General features: G+C 48.5%; 1 protein-coding gene across 5 annotated transcripts; it reads right to left on the reverse strand.

Moving 5' to 3' along the window:
- Positions 1-506: 506 nt before the first annotated feature.
- On the reverse strand, positions 507-22,188 carry dock6 (dedicator of cytokinesis 6). Of its 5 annotated transcripts, XM_030089279.1 has the most exons (50): positions 21,985-22,187; positions 20,424-20,511; positions 19,945-20,123; positions 19,666-19,734; positions 19,408-19,534; positions 18,805-19,017; positions 18,403-18,488; positions 18,217-18,283; positions 17,768-17,917; positions 17,607-17,687; positions 17,184-17,340; positions 16,538-16,668; positions 16,296-16,389; positions 15,658-15,820; positions 13,333-13,450; positions 12,854-12,924; positions 12,626-12,764; positions 12,402-12,503; positions 12,214-12,300; positions 11,859-12,090; positions 11,621-11,785; positions 11,363-11,538; positions 10,769-10,870; positions 10,288-10,374; positions 9,750-9,845; positions 9,516-9,656; positions 9,219-9,332; positions 8,965-9,135; positions 8,746-8,885; positions 8,466-8,635; positions 8,192-8,343; positions 7,757-7,939; positions 7,304-7,430; positions 7,118-7,202; positions 6,828-6,924; positions 6,589-6,723; positions 6,344-6,496; positions 6,096-6,254; positions 5,918-6,018; positions 5,650-5,842; positions 5,243-5,386; positions 5,006-5,137; positions 4,886-4,900; positions 4,399-4,524; positions 4,219-4,305; positions 3,900-4,136; positions 3,674-3,817; positions 3,394-3,500; positions 3,121-3,294; positions 507-1,883 (listed from the first exon to the last, which is right to left on the reverse strand). In XM_030089279.1, the coding sequence occupies exons 1-50, from the start codon at positions 22,032-22,034 to the stop codon at positions 1,841-1,843; spliced, it is 6,360 nt and encodes a 2,119-aa protein (XP_029945139.1). In that variant the 5' UTR covers positions 22,035-22,187; the 3' UTR covers positions 507-1,840. The 5 variants fall into 5 exon arrangements, with proteins under 5 accessions (XP_029945139.1, XP_029945135.1, XP_029945136.1 ...); XM_030089275.1 differs by lacking the exon at positions 10,288-10,374 and having other exon boundaries at positions 11,363-11,541; XM_030089276.1 differs by lacking the exon at positions 10,288-10,374 and having other exon boundaries at positions 21,985-22,186.
- Positions 22,189-22,466: the final 278 nt, after the last annotated feature.

Consider the following 22,466-nt stretch of genomic DNA (forward strand, 5'->3'; position numbering starts at 1 on the left):
CTGTTAGACAGCTGATGGCGAATTAAAGATCTGCAGATGAAAGTAAGTAAATATCCATAATTAATCCTCTTGTACACGTTCATCTTTCTGTTTATCCATCCTGTTGCTTGGATGTGGTGGGCAGCCACGTTAAGGCACTATGAGCTGATGGAGGTCAAGGGTCAAGTTCAGGGAACCACAGTGGTGACTTGTCCACTCCGACAATCCAACCTGCTCGCTCCCCACCCCAACTCCACTTCTCTACACCACCACTGTCCTAACCTATTCCTTTTGATTTACCAAATAATAGTTCTTGACAACATAAATATACAAAATAATAAATATTTCCACTATTACTGCCATCAGTTGAGAGTTATTTGATTTGTATTCCAATATTATGTCGTTGTTAGTGGAAGACTTGTTGGTTTTTGTTAACAATCACAAAAAGAAACAGCAGAGTTAGTATTAATTTATATGTTTGTAAAGTTGCTACTGTATGTTATTAATAAATTAAAGCCGACAAGCAATGTAAGAAGAGATATTTATTAGAAGGCAGTGTAAAATAAATAAAAATGCTTCTCTAATGGTAAAAAAAAAAAGTTTCTAGCCTTGTAAAATAACAAAAGTTCTTTTGGAAATTACAGTGTTAACGTGCTCCAATTTGTTTACAAAAGTGCAATTTAATAGATACAGTAGTTGGAAGTGGCTACAGATGATGCAAATCTGATTCAGCCAGAGTGGTTAGATGCATATAAAACATTTGGAGTGCTTTTTGACACCGGCTTCACAGACAGTTTACACAATGGAAATGTATTTCACTGCGGGGTGACGGCAAAACGTCACAGATTAAATATGTTTGTGTGGACGAAGGTGACGGCCTGGCTGCAGTCCGAGCTTCTGAGATAAACATCTGATGTAACTGCAGTGCATACAGGACAACTTCACAGTTAAAAAAAAAAAAAAAAACACGTTTGAAGACAATAATATGTCTGTTTTTACGTAAGAACTGACATGACCTGAGCATGCAGAGAAAGAGCGCAGCGCCTCCCCGTATTCAACATTTATAATGAGGGTCGGCGGCACAAAGGTGACAAGTTGAGAAGGAAGGAATGTGTGTTATTTGGTCTGTTGATAACAAAAGAAGACTCCCTGGTACTATTTAATAACTAAGTCTGGCAGTGATTACCACCAGGGAACATTCAAAGAAAATCTAAAACAAATTAAACAGGGAAAAAAAAAAATAATAATGCCTGTGACAGAAAACAGACAAGCTACAGCCTCTTCAAAAGCAAACCGAGCGCAAAAAGAAAAACATCTGCAGCGAAGGGGACGGGCCTTTTTGGGTACAAGCTGCGTTTGGTTTGTAAAAACTGAAGTTAAAAAACCAGGATCCAGCTTGAGGGGATCACTCCGGAAAGCTTTTGTTCATAAACGTCGGCGTCTATGAAGCTCGCTCCAATCGGCGGTGTTTACAGAGCGGATCACCTCCCAGTATAAACAGCCTTGGGGTGGGGGGGGGGGGGGGGGGGATTCCTACAGAGGTGTGAGAGCGGCGTGACGGGGTAGTGAGGTGACAACCAACTGCGTGTGTGTGTGTGTTCACGTAGCTGTGTGTGTGGTGGCAGGGGCCTAAAAGGCCGGACTGGGTGGCCTCCAGGGGGGTGATGGGGTGTGTGGGACAGTGTGTGTGTGTGTGTGTGTGTGTGTGTGTGTGTGTGTGTGTGTGTGTGTGTGTGTGTGTGTGTGTGCTTGTGACAGTTGGCGTGCAGTGGAGCAGGGGGTGGTGGGTGGGGGGAACGTGACGGGACACATTTCATTTCTAAAGGTTTCTGCTTTGTGTTGTTTTCCAGTTTTCTGGGCCTCAGCATTCGACTCTGCGGAGGCTGGACCTGCTGTAGGAGTTCCTGTGAGAGAAAAAGAAATGATTATAAAAACCTCTTTACTTTTGTTTGTTTTGTTTCTGGGAGCCTTAAGAATCAACTGTGGTGCAGTGAGACTTAAAGGGGAGCAAGTTTACATGATGAAAAGAATAATCTGATAACTGGGAGAAATCGCTCAATCACTATGATCGGATCTGAAACAATCAAAAAAAACAAAAAAAAAAAAAACAAACTTGTTTCTGACTTCAGTGGTTTACATTGAAAGCTGAGGTTTGTGAGGATATGACCTCAAGCTTTCTCACTCTGAATGAGCAAAGTGTTTAACAATAAAAAATACATCAATAAAATGAGCAAAATAACTCAATTTTGACTCAATTAAAAGTTTTAAAATCGATCAATATTGAAATTGTTTTTGGCGTTTGTCACATAATGGAAAAATGTACCATCGACTGAATGATAAACAAAATGCAGAGTACAAAAAAAAATTACAAAATTAAGCATGCAAATCCATTCAGACAACATAAAGCTGGAAAACACCAGCAAAACAAAACAAAACCACGAATCCAACACAAACTGGTGTTGAACTGAAATTAAAACACAATAACTGAAACCAAAGATATAAAAAAAAATGAGTAAATGAAACTTCTAATGCAATTTTTGATTATGTGTAGAACAGTTATTAATCAAAAGTCAAGCTGAAGATGTCAAATTTAGTTTTTTCTTATTAGTTTTCTCCATGTTTAAGTCTGACAGATTGACAAACTGATGATAAGTTGAGGAGTAAATGTCAGTATTTACCTCACAGAACCTTCAGATATTTCAATATTTGACCTTCTTTTCTCCTAAATCTGGAGACTGTTATGTTTCCCTTCGTGGGTTCGCTTCATTCTGGCAGCTGCTCTCGTCTCTAACTGTTTCTGATTATGAACCAGTAATCCCCACATCTGCAGCCAGGAGATGATGAAATCAATAATCGTGTTTCCAAAACCCCAACAGTCCCAGGAAGCGCCCCGGGCCTGTATTGATGAGTGAAACATCTCGGTGCAAAGTGTGAAAGATTTGAAACGAGAAACCTGAACCTGTTTCTCGCCTCGGTTCGTTGGTGACAAACGGTTCGTGTACGTGTTTCGCCTGGAGAGCCATAAAACTGGGTTTCGTGTTGCAAAGAGATTTTCTGATGGGGCTCAAGAAACAGCATGATCTCACTGTGTGTCGCTGCGTGTGTGTGTGTGTGTGTGTGTGTGTGTGCGTCTCAAGTTACCGCTGCGTCTGTGGCGTCTGCGCCGGCAGCGCTCTGTACAGCTGGGGGATCTTGCGGTTGATGAGCGGGCCCAGGGCTTCTTTCAGCTTGTGGTAGTTCCTCTCCAGCTCTCGGTGGTACTCCCGCTGATCCGGTCCGATCAGGGATTTGTTTTTCCTCAAGGCGTCCTCGCACCTGCGCGAGAGACGGCGGGGAAGAGAGGCGGTGGGAAGCCGGCGTTTGTTTTTACGAGCCGCAAAACAGTGTGTCTGAAGGCGCGGAGTGTGTCATCACCTCTTGGTGAAGTCTTTAAAGCACAGGCGCAGTTTGTTGTGATGGCGAAACAGCTTGGGGTCATCAGGAATGTCTGAGAGAAAGACCTGCGCCACCTCCAGGGGGCCCTGCGAGGGGAGAGACCGTTACACATCTGCTGAGGAATGTCTCCGACGGCTTTAAAACCCCGACCCAGATCCAAAGCCCAAATCTGACGGGATTATTGTTCAATAGAGATGTTGGTTTTTTTTTACTTTATGAGTGCATTCTGGGAATAAACCCCGAGTGTTTTCAGCCGTACCTGGTTCACTGTGGTTCCCACGCAGCCCTGCAGCACCATCTGCAGCATCTTGGAGTCTGCGGGGTCTTGGGTTGTGGCGAAGCCGAGCTCCTGCGTCTTCTTCTGCATGTCCTCGATCGCAACCTCGATGGGAACCAGGATGATCTGAAAACACAGACAACAGAGTGAGCGACACCCTGAGTTGGCGCGACCTCCGACCTTTCCCGGACGGACCCCCCCGCCCCACCTCCTCCTTGTGCAGCACGTTGATGCGCGTCTTGATGTAGGGGAAGGCGTGGGACGTGGTCAGGATGGTCTTGCGCTTGTACTGCTCGTGCAGGTCGCCGTGGGCGCGGCCGTCCAGCGTGAAGGGAGTGCAGTACATGAAGGTCCGCAGGTTGTAGTTCTTATCGAAGTAGGTGATCCTCTCCTTCATCTCGTACGTGTCGAAGAACGGCTCCACGTACGTGATCTGGAGGTACGCCTGAAAGTCAGCAGTACAGTTAGATCCAAAAACAAACCCGAAATAATTTTTTTTCTAATGCAAAACAACTTTTAGTTTCTACCTTGTTGGGGTCTAACTTGGTTTTGTCCACCGGGTTGGAGTCCTTGATAATTTTGACCACATCGCCAAACCTCTCCGAGTAAAACTCCTGCGCAACAAACAAAAAAGATTCATCTTCAGACATGTGTTCCCAATAAATCAGTAATGAAGCCTTTACTGCCACTGCGAGGAGTCAACCTGCCTCCAGCCTGTGGGAGATCTCCGCTAATTTGGTGATTGATGGCTCCTTGTAGACGAACTCCTGTTCGTCCAGGTCTCCAAACTGACAGCCGTAGAAACCCACCCTGAAGTAGGTCCCAAACATCCTCTGGACGCTGGAGACGGGGGAGAAAGACAAGAGTAGCTGAGCTGCTTACAGTAAAAACAAACAAATCTATTTTTCTGTTTAGAGTTTCTGAACAGGTTGATTTTTAATGATTATTTTTGTAGCCAACAAGAGAAGTCTAAATGAGATCTTAAATACAATAAAGTTGCAAGAAAAAAAAAAACATTCACTTGGTCAAAGAAAAGTTTGCACCACTCACCAGCGACACGTCGTTCACACGGGAGTGGAGAAGAAAACAGATGGAGGGAAGAAAAAAAACACCATTAATGCAAAAACACACTGGCGGGATCAATTAGTTGCACCTCAAACAGGCTGGACTGGAAATGTCAGAGTGAGCCGTTACCTCCCATCCGGAGCTCTGCAGAAGTTGAGAAAAGACAACGAGGAAATCAGAAAACCGTTCTCATTAACACCCACGTGTTTGTTATTTGCTGGAGGCTTTCAGGTCAAACTGCTAACTCACTTGGTTGTAGACTTTGTTGAAAGCGTCCTGCAGCTTGCCGTGCACGGACGCCAGCTTTTTGAAGTCTCTGTTGGCTTCATGGATGGGCAGGAGAATCTTGTACACCTCATTTATGGCTTCATACATGGCCGCCTGCGGTCGCAGGAGGGCGGGATCAGTTATACACACACACACACAGCGCCGGACCGAGTAATCCTGTTTCAACCGCATTCATGTTTTTAACACGCAGTTTGTCACCATGTTAAAGGAAGCAGCTGCTTGCTCCAGGAGCCCCACCAGGCCCAGCTCGCTGAAATACTTCCCGGCACAAATGCCCTCCTCCTCGGGAGACAGGACGTCATCGGACACCGCCGACTCCTCCAACACGTTGGATGAAATGTTCTGTGGGATACAAAAGAAAAAAAAAAAAAAAAAAAGACAGAATGAACTAAATTGTTTAAAAGTGGTTGTTTAACAAGTTTGAAAGGCCGTGACTAAATGAAACGGCATGTGGGCGGCTGTGAGTCAGCTTCCAATCCCGTCCTTATGTCTCTGAAAGAGCCGCTTCCACCTCGCAGGGCTACTGTCACCACTCACGCGTGAGCAAATGGGTCATGCAAGAGAAAGAAAAGCAGCGCTCCATTTAACGTCTGCCGTGCACGCACCTGGAAGGAGACGCAGCCGATGGGGAGGTAGCGGCAGTCCTCCAGCATGTTGAGATACTCGGCCACCAGCGCGGCGCTGTGCACCAGGCAGTGGGCCGCCTCGGCGTGGTTCCCGCGCTCCGAGTGCTTCCCGGCCATGTTCTGGAGCCACGTCAGGCGCAGGTCGGGGGAGTTCTGGTAGCCCTTAGCGATCCTGAGGTGGAGAAGGAAACAAATTTGTGGCACCTGATTGCTCTTTGATCGTCTTTTATAAGGAGCGTCTGGATACCTGTACATGAGGTCAATCAGCATCTCTGGGTCGTGCTGATGCTCCTTCATCTTCACAGTGTCGGTGAGGATCATGTGCAGGTTGAACACCAGATCCTGGACCTGAAAAAGGAAATAAACAAAACGTGTTAAGTCTTCTGGAGGAATCCCTGGACATGGAGTCACTCGTCGCTACACACCTGCTCGGGGAACGGTGTGTCGCGCAGCTCGTGGTCCTCTTCTGCGTATGTCAAAATCGTTTTGAGCGAATGGCGGAGATGCTCCTCGTTGAAGTTCTGCGACGTTCCCACCAGTGACGACAGAGACATCGTGACCTGCATCTTCACTCGAGCAAAGTTCTGGTGAAAAGACGCAAAGTAAAAAAAGTGTCCAAGAAAACCAAAAAAAACCCAAAAAAACACTGAAATCCGCCTGTTTTTAAACTTACATTTCCAATTTCAAAGTTTTGCCTCATGAGGAGGTAGAGGGAGGCCGAGGCGTGGCTCCTGACCGAGCCGACGCTGCTGCTGCAGTGACGCAGGAGACGCAGGCACAGGTCGGCGCAGAGCTCCGTGTCCTCCTCAAACAGCATCTCTGGGAACTGAGCGCAAACTTTCCCTTTATACAGTTCTCCTTTCACACAAATATAACACCAGATATTAAATTATTGATGTGGTTCCACATCCAGTGTACCTTGAAAACCAGAGCTCTCTGTGTAGTGAAGCAATGCTGCAGGAAGAGGGCGCTCTGGTTGCCTGCCATGCTGTGGAGCAGCACTCTCAGCACGCCGCCTAAAACACTCTCCTTTAACTCCGACGCCACCACCGTCTGAAAGCCGACATGAACACATAAAAACAGTCTGAGATGGAAACAGAGCGGTCATCAGAGGAGGCAGCTTTCTTCTCCCTTTTTTTTTAATTTTTATTCCTGACCTTGACAATAATTTCCAGGGTGTCCAGGACTATCAGCGAGGCCTCCGTGGCGAGGTTTCCGTCCACGACGGACTCCTGCTCCACCTCGGCCTTCGACCTGAAAGGTTTCAGTCAACACTCATCAGCAGGATTCATCACTTTTGGGTGAAAAAAAAAAAACCTAATGGTATGAACATGACAAATCTGGCTTTGTAAGTCATTAGGGAATATTTTCTGTACTCCGCCCGCCCACACACACACACGCACACACCAAGTCTTCGGTTTGAGTTGAGATAATGTAAAGAACATACTTGTCGACTCGGTCTGCATTTTGTCTCCAGTGAGTGACGTTCTTTCTCCATCTTACATTCTCCTGGCTGCCGTACGGACTCCGTTCTGTGGAAGTAAGAAGGAAAAATCCATTAAGGCTTCACCGACACACACACACACACACACACACAGATGCAGACACACTACTGTGCATTAGAGCTACTTACCTCTGCAGCGGCGGACCATCTCCTGGCGAGCTCCGATGGTGCCCAGTATGGCCTCCTCCAGTCGGGCCTTCATGTCTTGGGACTTTTTAAATGTCAGGCTGTTGATTCTTTCTAGAGTTTTCTTTCCCTGTTTTCATAAACAACACCAGAAGGAACAAGAATGCAATGAAAAAAAAAAAAACAGAATAAAAGCATCTCAGATGCAGATCCATCAGCTAATCTGGTTAAACCTTCATTTAAATACTTAAAATGTTGTAGTCTATGCCACTAAAGGTAATCATGGGTTTGATTTAGTCACTTTTCAAACAACAAAACTGTCATAAACAAGGAAAGAAATGTAATCAATACTTGATGTGGACAAACTGTGCCAACCAGGAATCTGGACGTGTGTTTGTGAACTGTGTACTGGAGGACCAAACACACCCTAAGAAGCGATTGGCTGAAACGCTGCACCTTGTATTCGAAGCAGGAGATGCACAGATGCAGCAGGTCGAGCAGACGGTTGATCTGCTGCACGGACAAGTCCGACACCCAGCGCTCCAGGAGAGCGGCGTCCGCGTTCTTCTGCACCCACAGGAAACACACCAGCAGCGTCCGGCTGCACTCGGCCGACAGGGAGCTGGACTGCCGGCCGCTCTGGCGAGGACAGACACACAACTCTGCTTCAAAAACACAACAAAATGGCTGTTTGAGTGAAGTAGAAATGGGGAATAAAAAGGACGGAGAGCCCCCTAGAGGAGAAACGGAGTGCTTGTCCGTCAAAAGGAATGCGAAAGCTTTTTCTAAATGAGTGTTTGTTTATCAGCCTCCCACACAGAGGCAGATCTGCGACCTGTCGGGCCGCGGGGCCCCGGGGGGAACGCTCTGACCCGCACCGCCATCACTTACCACGCTGGGCAGCGCAAATGGGTTGGTTTTGACGTGCGGCAAGGGGGAGCCGGCGATCGCCATGGCAACAGACTGACTGATAGTGCTGCTACCGTCTGGGTCAGCGTCGTCTGCGTGGGAGGAGGCATGGCGGACCCGGGCAGGCGAGGAGTCTGCGAGGAGAGAAGAAATGAGCTCTCTCTCTCTCAGGTGCCGTAACGCTGGAAATAAATCCGAAGGAAGCTGGAGGAGCCGGGGGAAGGACACGAGTGGGCCGTCTGATCGTTCTGCTGACCGGAGAAGTCGTGCAGCTGATTCAACGTCTCCATGACGATGGGGACGAGAGGCAGGTAGAGCTGAGCGACGTGAGCTTTGACCTGCGGGTCCATGTAGCGGGGGTCGGCGTCGTGGCTGCACAGGAGCGAGTGAACGGCGCTGATGGCCTTTTTATGAAGGAAGAAAACCCTGCGGGGTGGAAGACGACAACATCGATCACTCTTTCTGCATTTCTAAGAGAACAAAAAGAAAGTTTTGACAAAGTTACGCCGCATTTCATGCAGTCGGTATGAACTCACCCGTCGCCATCGGGATCCAGGATGAGCGAGAGCTCGGTGAGCAGCAGGCCGGACAGGAAGTGCTGCTGGCGGAAAGGGACGGACAGCTCGAACATGGTGGCCACGCCTTGGTCCTGCACCATGCTGGAGAAGGCTGAACTCTGAATGAAACACGAGGCCAGGAATAAAGAGACCGACAAATCGACGCAATAAGATAAAACAAAACTCAAAGTACCAGACCTGTGAGGTGGTGGAGGAGGTGGACGGAGACGGGGAGGCCGGGGGGCTCAGGGTGGAGCAGGGCAGGTTGAGGGTGACGTAATGCTCGTGGCTGCTGACAATGCGAATGAAGTCCATCCTCAAGGCGTTAAGAGAACTGGGGTTTTGCGCCGTGTGTAGCTTGTTGGCAATCTGTGCAACACAGACGATACGTGAGCGTGTCCCAGTGCTCGAGTTGACAGGGAAACAGTGGAGACGAGAGAGCGGCGGCGCACCTGTTTGTAGTAGGAGCGGATGAGGTTGAACACAAAGCCCCGGTCCATGAGAGACAACAAGTCATTCAGGAAGAAGGCCAGACTGCTGTTTAACCTCTCGACCAGCTCCACATCCTGAGACAGAGACAGAGATATTCATCCAGAGGAGGCGGAGAGGAAACGCTCACGAAACACTGGAAACGCCACGTGACAAATCACAACGTTATCAACGTTTCGCTGCGTTACGCACAAACGCTGACCGATGGACTCGCAGCAGGTCGTTTCCTGAATGCATGGAGCTTTAAGGGCTTGCTGTACCTTGTGGTATCTGCTGGCGATGTCTGCGCTGATGGCGCACACCAGCGCCGCGATGTCGTCCACAAACCGGTCCGGGAAGCGCTGACGTCGGGGAACTTCCAGCTTTGAGGTCAGAAACAAGTGATGCGCCATGCTCTTCGTCTTTAGGGGGGGCGGCAAATCAAAGAAAAAGCACAATAATTTCAACTTGCTGGCATTTATGGAGATCGGTGCGGTGCTGATGAGTGCACTGACCATGAGCTGGAAGAAAAACCAGGCCTGCTGCAGCGCCGCCTCCCTCACCGTGCTGGTGCTGACCACCCACTGCAGCGCCAGCTCCTCGTGGAGCAGCTGAGCAGGAGGCCACAGGAAGTAAGTTTAGAAGAGGAAAACATCTTGAACTCGTCAAACGTTAGCTGTTGATTCCTGGAATATTCACTGATAATGACTTAACTACAACTCACAGTTAAATCAGAGAAGCTACAATAGACCTGGCGATATTTAATATTTGGATGTTTTTGGTTCAGCTGCCTAAACTGTCGCAATCATTCATCTAGTGAGATTTTTGTGGCCTTCGTCATGATCAAAACCACCTGTATCTCCAGCCTTGAATTTAAAACTGCAGTACATATTTCTGGAAACATATCGTACACTGACTGATTCATGGATACAGTTGATAAATAAAAATGACAGATGATGATGAATGTTAATGAAAACAAAAGCTGTTGAATGTTAGGACATGAAAAATGTGTCAGTCACTGTTACATTGGTTTACAGTCGACGCCAGCTTTACCTTCTTGGTAATCTGCCTTGTGGGAACTGAAAACAAGGCCACGCTGTCCAGAAAGGCAGACATGCGATTGCAGCTGCGGTCGTTTGGCTGACGCGGAGCGACGGTGAGGTGAAACAACAGAGAGATGAGGACAAAGTGATGTGAAAATGGGATGCGGGGAAGTGGGCGGGGCGGCCGCAGGACTCTCTGTGAACCCTGGCGAGAGAGAGCGAGGCCGGCGAGAGGTCCGGCGCCGCCTCGGGCACAGCTCGTGTCAAAACGCCGCAGACGGAGAACGCGCTAAGGTGCAGTCGAGGATGAAAAGGTGCGACAGGTAGGGTGAGGCCAGCGGAGACGGACGCAGAAACACACACACATGGAAGGAAAGCCGCTGATAGCCGACGCAGGAGATGACCCGAGAGTGTTAATCAGAGGTGGTGCAGGATGGAGGAGGCGAAAGTGAGAAGGAGGAGGAGGAGGAGGAGGAGGAAGGATTTGGCACCTGCTTGAGATCACAGCTGGAGTTGGGGTTCCGGCGCAGCACAGATCTGGAGCCCCCGGGGGCATAAGCAGAGTTTACCCAGGAGTGCGAGCGGTCAATGCCCTGCCGTAAGCCACCGGAGACACACACACACACACACACACACACACACACACACGGACAGAACACACACAGTGTGGCGAGAGGCGAGGACACAGTGAGTAGAGGAGAGGGTGATTATCAAACACGAAATTCTTTGAGGGAGAAAAATCGGGAAGTGGCCAAAACGAGGGGAGGAAAAGAAAGCGGGGAGGGAAGGGAAAACAAACGGCTGGGAGAACTGCGTCAAACACAAGAGACAGAGGCACAAAGCTTTACTGCATAGCCGACGGAGTTCTGCGATCAAACTGCAGAACAGAGTCTCATTCACCCTGAGCTCATTGAACCTTCTGTAAGGAGTGGTGATTCACAAAATAAAAGAAAATCAAAGGCTCAACTTTAACATGACGCTGTCTGGAAGAACAACAAATCAAGTTTAGATTACAAATAGTGCACTTTTTAGGACTGTAAAGGAAAATATTGCATATTTGAAAATACTACAAAAGTAGAAGTCACCTTGCTCCCGATGATCCTCTGCACCTCCTCGTCAGGAGACACTGGTGTGGTGGCCAGGTCTGGGTTGGAGTTGCTGATGCTTTTAGAGCGGGAGAGGTGGAGGCTGCTGGGGCGAGCTGTGGCCCTCGAGATGGTGGCGTACTGCACCGGCAGCTCATAGGACTGGTTAGCGCCTCCTGCTGGTTGACATGCGAATAAGAGCGATTTAAAAAAAGAAAAGGACGTCCGTCCCATGAGGTGGACGTCTCTCTGACTGACCCGCTGCGGGGACGACGGGCTCGGCGGTGGGCAGGCGGAAGCAGTAGTGGATGTAGGATGCGAGCAGGTTGTTGCGGCCGTGCTGGTCCTGGTTCCCCTCCAGGTTTTTGTGGATCAGGTTCACCAGCAGAGCCATTGATTCGAACGCCGCCCGGCCCAGGTTCACTGTGGATTTATCAGAAAAAAGGTTTAAACAACAGCCCGACAAAAACATAACAGCAATGAAAATCCTCCTCACCGATTTGTCCTGCGATGACCGGAGGATAGACGATGAGCTGGATGAGCTTGTTGAGCAGCTGATGCAGAAAGCGGACGCAGGTGTCCAGCAGGGCGCCTCTGAGCGCCGCCATGCTGGCCTTCAGCTCCCCCTCCATGTTGGCCTCGGTTATGATGACGTCCTTCAGCCGAAACGGGAAGGAGTACTCCTCCAGGACGTAGACCAGAGTGAAGAACTTATCCAGGTGCTGGTCCTGCAGGAACACACGGAAAGGAGCAGATGAAAAACCGTTCGTACGTGACTTTGTTTCTGACGCCTCTGTAACACTAAACCAGGCGAGATGAAAGCCCGAGTGTGACAAAACACATTCGCGTACCTGAGTGTGAACTGAGGAGGCCGCCGTCACCTCCACATTGAAAACTCCTTTGTGATTATCCACCCACTTCATGCCTGGGAGCTGAACCTGTCACCCAGGGACACACAGCGGCGTTTGACGGATCACAGTGGAATAGGTGATGGCAAACACGCCGATATTCACACACACACACACACACACGGTCGTACGTCAGGGGTGAGCACAGAGTAGCTCGGAGGGGGCTTTTCCACAGAGACGGGCAGGCTGAAGGAGCCGGAGCGCAGCCGTCCGTGCTGCATTAGAGGAATCCACTGCAGGCAGACAGGGAGACACACGATCTCTCACAGATGGCAAGACAACAGAGAGGCCGATCAAAACGGGGGATTGTGTGGGTGAGAGGGATTAAACGCCAGCCGGCTGAAGGAATACGCACGGTGTAGCCCACGGGGGTCTCCAGGGGAGTGTTCTGTTTGGGCTGGCAGCTGATGTGGTAGAAAGTGAACAACAGATGGTGGTTGTCTGTCAGGTTGGCGGGAATCTTCATCTTCACCTCCTCGTAGAACTCCGGAGATCTGAGAGTCACACGCCACACTCAGCAAGGAGAAGACGGAGAAACACAGGAAAGACCGGAGCAGGACGTCAACAGGTGACCGGGACTCACTTGTTGTGGTAGATGACGGGAGTATAGGCGTCTTTCATGAACTCAGCGCAGCTCGACTTTCCAAAGATCACCTGGTGAAAAATAACACAGCGTAATTGTAGTTTTGAGTCATTCCATTATTAAAGACATCGAACCGGCATAACCTGCAGTGAAGACTGACTGGCTAAAAAAACTCAATTCACACCTCAAAGACTAAGTAAGAAATCATTGATCTTAATCTTGTGTAATTAGTCCAGAGGCTAAAAACAGAGAAAATTAGAATGGGAGTCAAAATGTAACGGCATATATCAAATAAAAATAAATCCTAGATCCATTTCGTTTTGTCTGTTACTGTTAAAAACTATTCCTTTGAAGTTTTTTCCCTCCTCCCAAAAAAATATCATCTAGGATGTCAGAGCCTGGAGCAGCTCTTTGTATCTGGGGTTGAGTTTTCCTGAGAACGGCGAGCAGTCACCCGATCCTCCCCGACGGTGACTCACCGGTAAAGCCTGGCTGGGATCCTCTCCCGCCATGAACTGCACCTTCACGGCGATGTTTCTCACCGAGCCCTGCCTGCTGCTGAAGTTCAGGCTTTGAGGGTAAACATACAGCAGGTTCCTGAGAGGAGGAATAAAGCGAGAAGTCGAAAGAACAAGGAGAAAGAAACGCACGGATTGTCAGATTAAATATATTTTACAGTATTTTTTGAGAGAATTTTGAGAGAATGACACCAATAAACACATTTTCTTTAAAACTTAAAAGCCACGACAACTCTCTCAGTTTGTTGTGCTGCCTGGCTGTGAACACAACATCCCACGTAATGACACATCAATCGTTACTGACGACGAACAAAAACACATATTTGCCTTATCCTCAGGAAAAAAAAAAAAACAAGCTGGGCAGCTTTGTATGTGCACACGGTAAGAATGTGACCCCGTATTGGTTTTACTTGGTGAGGGTCACCTCAGCTCCCGTCCAAGTCAAACATCAGAGTTTACTACAGTTCAGACGAGAATCAGCTGATTTTATCCACACTGCGGAATTCACTGATGCACCGGACAATAACACAAGACGCATAACGCGGACGTGATTCTGCTCAGCCTTAAACAATGTGATGCTTTGTATTTGATATATGAGCGTGACACACATTGCTATCTACCTGTGACCTACTTGCCAAAATTAGTAACTCAGGAGTTAAACTGGAAGGGAAGGTCAGTGAGACGAGGGCCAGGGACAAGAACATGATCGAACCACTCCCGAGCTAATGTTTTACCTGCTATTGCATCTGCACCATCGGTATAAAAGCCAGCGGGCAGGCTCGATCGTCATTATCTGGCGACGGAGGATGCAAACCTTCACTTAGCGATTACCGGATTAAAGAAAATTTAGACTTTTGAAGACGTGGAACATGATCTGGAGACTGAGTCTGCTGTGTGTGGCGGGAGCTTTAGGAGCCGTCCGGGCGGGCCCGATCAGAAAGAGCAGCGCTTCGCCGCTGGAGCAGGTCAACGTGCTGATGTTTGGCGTCATACAGCTGAGCGAGTCCCTGAACTACGCTCACAGGACCACCGAGACCAAAATAGAGCGGATCAGACAGACTCTGGAGAGCCATGAGGGGACGCTCCAGACTCTGGTGGAGAAGACGGAGCGGGCCGTGGACGTGGAGAAGCAGATGAAGGCCGTGATCGAGCTGCTACAGGTAGGAAAACAAACAATGGATTCCTCATCATGTGGAAGAGAGAGAGAGAGAGAGGGGGAGGGAGAGATCGGCGCTGATATTTCTAATCTGACAGATCTCAGTGAAGCATTCCAGAGCAGAGGAGAGTCTGATGCAGTGTGCCGAATATCTACAGTCCTCATCAGACTGAATTTGTTTGAGAAGGGAAACAGACACAACAAAGCAGATCTTCGGTGATTTCATAAAACAACACTGCCGACACTCCGTCTGCATGAAATTCCAAACGCGTCGATGTTTTTCTGTAGCAAATATGGGGGAGTAAAATATGTTATACAGCAGCTGCACGAGGGCTGTTGTTGGGGGGTTAGAGGATAACCCGGGCAGATGGTCTGTTTGCAGGAGCAGATGACGGAGCAGGAGGCTCAGACCAAGATGAGCAAAGACCTGCTGGCCACCGTGGAGGAGGAGGAGGCGGGGATGAACACCAAGGTGAAGAGGCTGGAGATGTACCTGGACAACTACGTGGCGCTCAACCTCAGAGAGCTGCAGGTAACAGAAGCGTTACCACCGTCTATACCAGTCACACCAGCCGGCTCACATCAGATTCTGCTATTATCAGTCAGTTCCGCAGTAATGTAACGCATCTATGGTGATTTTCAGGGGCGAGCCGAGGAGCTCTCCTTCGTCTTGAGAGGACTGCAAGTTTTAACAAAGCACCAAAGGGAGACGATTGAGGCTCAGAACGAGCAGATCTCCAACCTGCAGGAGATGGTAAATCTCCTCTTCTCAACTGTTCACAGCCTGAATTTGTGAATATTTTTTTATATTAAATCTATTTTTTTCACCCCCTCACAGAGTGAAGATGCTTTTCCATCACTTTAAGTCAAAGTCCAGCTAGATCTCAACTCCTGAACTCCAGTGCACTCCCTTTCAACCCTGCTGAGCATCAATACTCTTCATATATTTGTTGTTAGAGCTCAAATCTATTCCTTGTCTTCTAGTATTATTATTATTATTTTTCGTCATTTTCTTTTTGATGTGTTCAGTAAATCTGTCTTTTAAATTATATTGAATTGTTAAATTATTAAAGCTTGTGTTTCAGAAAACTATCTTGTGCTTAGTGTGTGACTCTTTAACAGCCGCTCACCTGTAGGTGGTGTGTGGCGTGTAAACATATCGAGCGGGAAACTCCAGCACTTCTTTGGTGGGGCGAACGCGCAGGTCTGGATAAGGTTTCACGTGAAGCAGCTCTGGTGAGAGGCAGTAATGAGGCGAATCCGGAGCTGGGGATATGTCGATCTTCAGCTGAGCTGCGGGACAAAAATGAGTCGAGGAGACGCCACAAATCAGAAACCTGCACAACAGGTTACACCAGGTTCACAAAATTCTTACTTTTCTCTGTTCCAGAGCTGAGAGTGATTTTTCCTGGTTTCTTGTGGTAGGAAAACACTAGTTTTGCCCTTTAACCTTTGCTTTTAACACCAGGGCCATGCTCTGGAGCGACTGGTTCACGCTCAGGTTAAACCTAAACTTCTCTATAAAAATACACTTATACATTGGAATGCATCATTTTTTTGTGAATATCTTCAGAAATAAAATAAGATTTCTGCCATTCCTTTGCTTCATTCACCAAATTAGAATACCAAGAGCGGCAAAAAATGGTGATTTTTGACCTGAAAATGTGTTATTTCATCACCAAAGCAAAGTTTGAACATTATTTAAGTCCACGTCCCGATGTTTTCTCCTCTCTGTCCTGATCAAGAAATCCTGTTCTGTCTTTTTTACCTGTGACTGGCCTCAGCCGCCGCAGAACAGAGGAAGGCCTGCGCATGTCTGCCAGATATTTGTAGAGGTCTTCATCACTCAGTCTGTCTCCTTCCTGGAGTCACACACAGCGGAGCAGAGCTTACAATTCATGATCGTCTAAAACCTCAGTTGCACTGGTATTAACAGAAAGCAGAGTTTGACAGCTTTCCAACAGGATCAGGACGACTGGAGCAGCGCTGAATAAATCCAGATCGTCTGACCTGTTTGAAGAAGTTGGTGACCGTGAGCGTCGCCGGACGGAAGGTGGCAAAGTTGCACATGTCGTCCCCGACGCTCATCCGTTCGAACCCCTTCTTCTTCCTCTCATTCCACGTCCCGTGGCTCTTCCGTTCTGGTGGAGAGAAAATTTGGATTAGTGTTTAATGACGTGTGATTGAGAGTAATTATTAATATTTTTTTTTAAATGAAATGGCTGCATGCTGAACTTCTGCTGAGCCAATCCTGGTAAACTATTGCAATGTAACAATGACCCTGAACTTTGAAATATTTCTAAAATAGAATTGCTTAGATAAATAAAAAGTGTCACCTTTTGGACTGGTTGAGTCACAGCTCTGAATTTACAAGAATATTTCTGGACTAAGCTGAAAAGAGAAGCTGCAGCAGCAACAGTACAGCTGATATCTGAAGGGGAAATCTGAGCTACAGCAGTTCTCTAAAGACGAATGAGACAAAACTCCTCCTGGACGTTTATGAGCTGATAAAATATAGCATGTTTTCTTTTTTTCCGTTTGATATCCCATTAAGTACAATATGAAACTTTAAGGGAGTGATGCCACGTGATGTACGTCTTGGGGATGACAGACAAAACGTGTGTGGAACAGAGGAAGTATCCAGAGGCGACGGTACCAGAGTCGGAGTCTGGGTCGGAGCGGTCCATCCCTCCCACGCTGCTCACGATGTTGAGGAGGTGAATGGCCGTCCAGGCGAAGGGCATGCGGAAGCGGCCCAGGCGGCTGCACGACTGCTCCGCCTGGAGACGCAGCTTCTCCAGCTTCTCTTTGTGCTGCGCGTGCCAAACGTGGGGAAAGAGAGAGAGAGAGAGAGAGAGGGAGAATATGATCAAAAGACACTCTGTAACCTCACGTACCGGCCACTGCCAACAGAGTCAGCCTATCAAACGGGATTGGTAAACATTGCAGCTGCCCAAACAGCATTGAGCAACGCTTGCGACCAGACAGTGGAAGGGTCACGCACGCATGCAGACACGCACATGCTGGCAGCAAGTGTTGATCATTGTGACAGCCTGGATGTCACTTTTGGCTCCGTTACCTTGGTGGAATCGGATTCTTTCATAACCATGTAGGGTTCACAACACTCTCCGATGTCTCCCTGTTGAAGGACTTTTTCAAGCTGGAACACAAATACATTACTGTTAGCATCTTTAAACTATAACATGGTCCGTTTTGGTATTGATGAGAGTTTCTTTGCACCTTAATGACCAGGAAGATATCAGCCGACGGGTAGGTGATGGAGAAAATGGCCGATCGGGCCAGAGTGGATATGGCGATGTGAGGCGTGTGAGGTTTCAGCAGCCCTTTCATCTGGTCCGAGTTCAAGTCGAAGTAGAAATTCTCCGAGATCTATTGGAGGAGAGATAAGTGGGAAACAGCAGGGGGAGGAGTGGGGTGGGTGGGGGGGGCAAGGAATGATGATAATGGAAATGCACGCCAAGGGATTTTAATTCAGTTTGGACTCAGTGATCTAAACCGCAGAACCACTTAGACCTTTCTGAAACAAGGGAAATTCGATTAGCCGGGCATGAGCTCAGGATTACGTAAGTGATTTCACCGAGTGAAAGTCATGGGACGAACGCTCGTTAAACTGAATTTAAAAAAATTACATATCAGAACAACAACAACAACAACAACAACAAAAATACCTTTTTCTTTTCTTTGACGTCATAAAGAGCAAGAGTTCCAAATATCGGCTCGATTTCTATTTCAAACCTGGAAAACATGCAAAATACACAATGATGTCAAAAACTGAGATGAATCCACAGCGGGGAGCAGTAACTGGAGCGTGAGGACTTCTAAATGTCAGCGGTAATATCCCAAATGTTCCTCACTTCAGGGACAGACACTTGACCATGATTCTCTGGCCACAATGTTCCTTGGGCACTTCAGGAGGAGAGCATCTCTCCACTGCTTCATCCTGACACAAAGAAAACACACACATACGGATAACATTTACACAGGTGCCATGGCAACGCACAGGCGGAGAAACAATGCTGTGTACACAGACATAAAAACAGAAGGATGGAGCCAGAAAAGGAGGACGGCGAGGAAACGAATGAAAAGGGACGGGCAGACGGCGTCTGGGAACAGCCAAAAATACCGATCAGGACAAAAGATCTCTACACATGGACTCCTGCTGGTTCCCATAGATTATCTCTTCTCTGCTTGAGACCGTGGCAATCAATACTAATCAATTCAAAAAGGTTCGATTTCCGCGACTTTCACACATGCACCTCGTCGGGCGGGGGGTACAGGCCAAGCAGGTCGCCGTGGCGCCCCTGCAGGCGAGCCTCCGTGTTGCGGCGGTCCATGTCCTCGGCGGCCGTCCGCTCCAGCACGGACGGCAGCAGGGCGTCCGGGGAGGAGTTCTTCAGGTCAAAGATGCTGGAGGCCCAGCTGCCCCGGGGGGTCTCGTCGATGCTGACCGACCGGCGCTTTGCGTCATCCTGGAGCGCACGAGATTAGGAGGTGAGATCATGCATTATCTTCCCTGCAGGCAGAGATGTACTTTAAGAGCAACAATATACTTCAGATCCCATTACCTTATTACCATTACACATTTAACATGATTCACATGGAGACTGCGTAATAGATAATGGATAAGGTTTATCCACTTATCTATTCCACAATCGTCAGATCACCAGAATACAGCTGCCTCCGCCATCACTGTGAGACATGACTCAAACTGCCTGACAGCTGCCTCCGCTTCACTTTTCACACAATAGCGGAAATAAGTTTGTGAAGATTGACTGCTTCTGACTCTGCAACGCCATTAAAAACTTTCTAACTTAGCTCGGCTCAAGTTGACAGACTCTCTGAATATCGCGGTCGGCTACCTGGTCCTCCTGGCGCTCGGCAGCGGCGGCCTCGTCCAGCTCAAAGGTCTGTTTGGCCAGGCCTCGCTGCCTCTCCCGCTGCCGCTCGGAGCTGTGGGGGGTGTAAGCGGTGCTGTAGCGCTGATATCTATGAAAACAAGAAAAAAAAACATTGTCCCAGTCGACCATGTGAAATGTGAACGAGGGAAAGTGGCGTGTATTATTAAACCATTAATGAAAGAGATATTGTAGGTTAATTCGGCTACAGTAACCACTCACTTCCTCTGAATGACAAGCCAGTCATCTGTGTAGACTGCCAAGGCATCTCTCACTCTGGGATCCAGTGAGCTACATAGAAAAACACATTAATAATGGAGCAAAGCATGCTTTTAATATTTATGTCCATTCAGTGTCACAAAGAAAAGGCTTTGTTCCCATCTGTAGAGATGTTTGTCTTCCATTAGCGATACTGATGCTTTGTGTGTGTGAAGACCGTGGAGGGGACGTGTGAGTTAAAGAAGCCGGAGCGTTGAAGAGGACGTTAATAGCCGGACTCACTCCTCCTCCTCGGGCAGCGGCGGCTCCAGCGTAGTGCACTCTTTGTCCTGCTGGAGGAGCTCCAGGTCGTCCTGGGGGAACTCCATGAGCTGTCTGAGGGGGCCGGGCTCCACCCCAGGAGCATGGCTGCTCACATACTCCTCGAAGTCCACGGGCTCCACCACCTCCGTCAGAGGCAGCTGTCGGCCGGCATAAGACTGTTACGTGCCGGTGATTACAGCAGGACCGTCATGGCAGAATATAATCTGATCAGCTGGATCAGAAACATTTATAGGCTGCTGGACAGGGTGGCTAACATTCACATAAAGCAAGTCACAAAGTTTACAGGCTGGAGGTACAAGCATTTCAATGCAATATAAAAAGTACACTCGCATCTAGGCTACTTCCCAAAGTCACACCCTTCCACGTCTGACCTTGCAAATTAGAGCCGGGAGCCCGCTGGCCTGAAACTGTGGCAGGTTAAACACAGGGTGACTCACAGGGTGGTGTGCGCCTCCTCGTTTCTTGGACAGCTGAGGTGAGCCATAATCTCGGGACACTTGCTTTCTGACCTCGGCAGCAACCGTCCTGAGCGAGGGAGAGATTTTGATTCAGTATATAAGACAGACATTTCTGTGGCTACAGACATCACATTTTAGGATAGCAGTATTCCCAGCTGCATTTGGACAAGTGGCTCGGTTTATAAGTTTCACAGTTTTACAATCTGTGAAGTTCTGGTGCTATCACATGGCTTCTCTGGGTACTGGTAGCAGTGCTGAAATGCAGCAGCTGTTCTGAATGGGGACTCGAGCGGACGTCACAGAGAGGTGGCAAACTGGCTCCAGGGAGCAGGCACCGAGCCAGAACTCTGTCCCTGCCTTTATGGACCAACGGCAAACGGGAGGCTTAAAGACAGACAAAGCAAAGGGAGGGGGGGAAAAAAAAGGCCTCAATCCCCTCACTGAGACAACAAGCAGCTGCTCCTCCGGCTCCACAAAATGTCTGTTTCTCTCATAAACACAGCTGCAAAGGCTTGAGCACTTCCATCCTGATTGCACAGCTAAGGTCCGGGCCTTTCCGTCTATCAGCACGCCGGGATTCTTCAAATGGACCAGAATGCATTTCGAAAGCTATACCTCAAGTAATGCATAGCGAGAGTCTCTGCAGCTCTGCACACCTCCATTTAAAACAGGAAAAAGGAAAGCTATCGACCGCAAAGGCAACAGCCTCAACACTCTTTCCCACCCTTTCCTGCATCCGGCACTAAACAATGCACAGGGTCGCACTCCGGAGACAGGGTTTGAGGAATGGAGGAGCAGGAGGCTGGTTTCAGGATGTGTTACTGAGTTCACAGTGCAGCGCTGATCCAAACAAGAGGAGCTGTCCACATGTGTGTCTCTGACACAAATCCAAAGTTTGTTTCTTGAGAAGTTGCAACATCAGAGGATGATGACGGGATCTGATGTGGGGTGGAGGTCTGGTTACAACACACACCACTTCTTATAAAGTTATTATAACAAGTAACAGGTGACAGAACCACGCAGAGGCTTCTTCCTCCTGGGATCTGATCCGATCTGCAACATATTTCCACTTCATCTCTACTCCTGAGAGAAGAAGAAGAAGCAAAACCAGTTTGCAACATGTGGAAACAGGTCGCCACAAAATCGCTATCAGGCATTTTAACAAGACAGCAAAACACCTCAAGTAATCTCAGTTCTCTAATGAAGCAGCGCGCTTCGTGGCGGTGTTGGGAGAGTCTGAATGCAGAAGGAGCGCAGATCTGCTCCGTCAGCTCGACCCGTGTTGACAACAGGCGCTCCTGATGCTACAAGGACGCGGGCAGAGCCGGGAATCAAACTCGGCAAAGTGTCAGAGTACAAAGAGAGTCTCCGGACATGTGCTGCGAAGCTGCGGTCCTCTTTACACAGCCTACTTTCTGTTCGCTGCGGTGTGTGTGTGTGTGTGTGTGGATCTTAGCATGCTGGCTACATGTACAGTCCAGCAGGTCAGTGTCTCACTCTGCTCCCGGTTAAACAATAACTTCTGCCGCTTCCCCCTCACCGGTTGATTTTATGAGCAAACGCCCTCCTCTCGCTCGCCGTCGAGGCCATGGTTCCTCGCCTCCATGTAGGGTGGAAGTCCCTGGAAGTGGCGGTGAAGGCGGCCGGCTGCTCCCCGGGCTCCGGCTCCTCTTGTCCAGCCTGCTTTGCTTCGGGATGCGCCGCTTCCTTCTCCACGCCGGGGCCGGACAGGGAGCCCTCCTCCGTGTTCCTCCTAGCGGCCGGGAGCCGAACCGTGGCTCCGGACTGTCAAGCCAACCACTGCACCCCCCCTACCGCCTCCCACACTGCTTCAAAATAAACCGCCATCAGAGGCTTTTATTATTATAGAGTCAAGAAGACGCTGTAAAGCTCCACTGGGTCATGTTCTACTTTTAAACGTTACTTTTTTTTTCCAAATTGTACGCAAGTACAAGTACAACTAATTACTATTAAAAATTATCAACTTGTTAGTTATTCTCAAATCTCATTTATTTCCGCAAC

Source organism: Salarias fasciatus, chromosome 4, assembly GCF_902148845.1.
Source record: "Salarias fasciatus chromosome 4, fSalaFa1.1, whole genome shotgun sequence".
NCBI lineage: Eukaryota > Metazoa > Chordata > Actinopteri > Blenniiformes > Blenniidae > Salarias > Salarias fasciatus.

Coding starts and splice junctions, on each gene's coding strand:
- dock6 (XM_030089279.1), bottom strand. CDS start 22,034: ATGGCCTCGACGGCGAGCGAGAGGAGGGCGTTTGCTCATAAAATCAAC. Junction 18,284..18,402: donor GTCAAGTGTCTGTCCCTGAA/GTGAGGAACATT, acceptor CATGTTTTCCAG/GTTTGAAATAGAAATCGAGC. Junction 9,136..9,218: donor TCCGCTCCTACTACAAACAG/GTGCGCCGCCGC, acceptor TGTGTTGCACAG/ATTGCCAACAAGCTACACAC.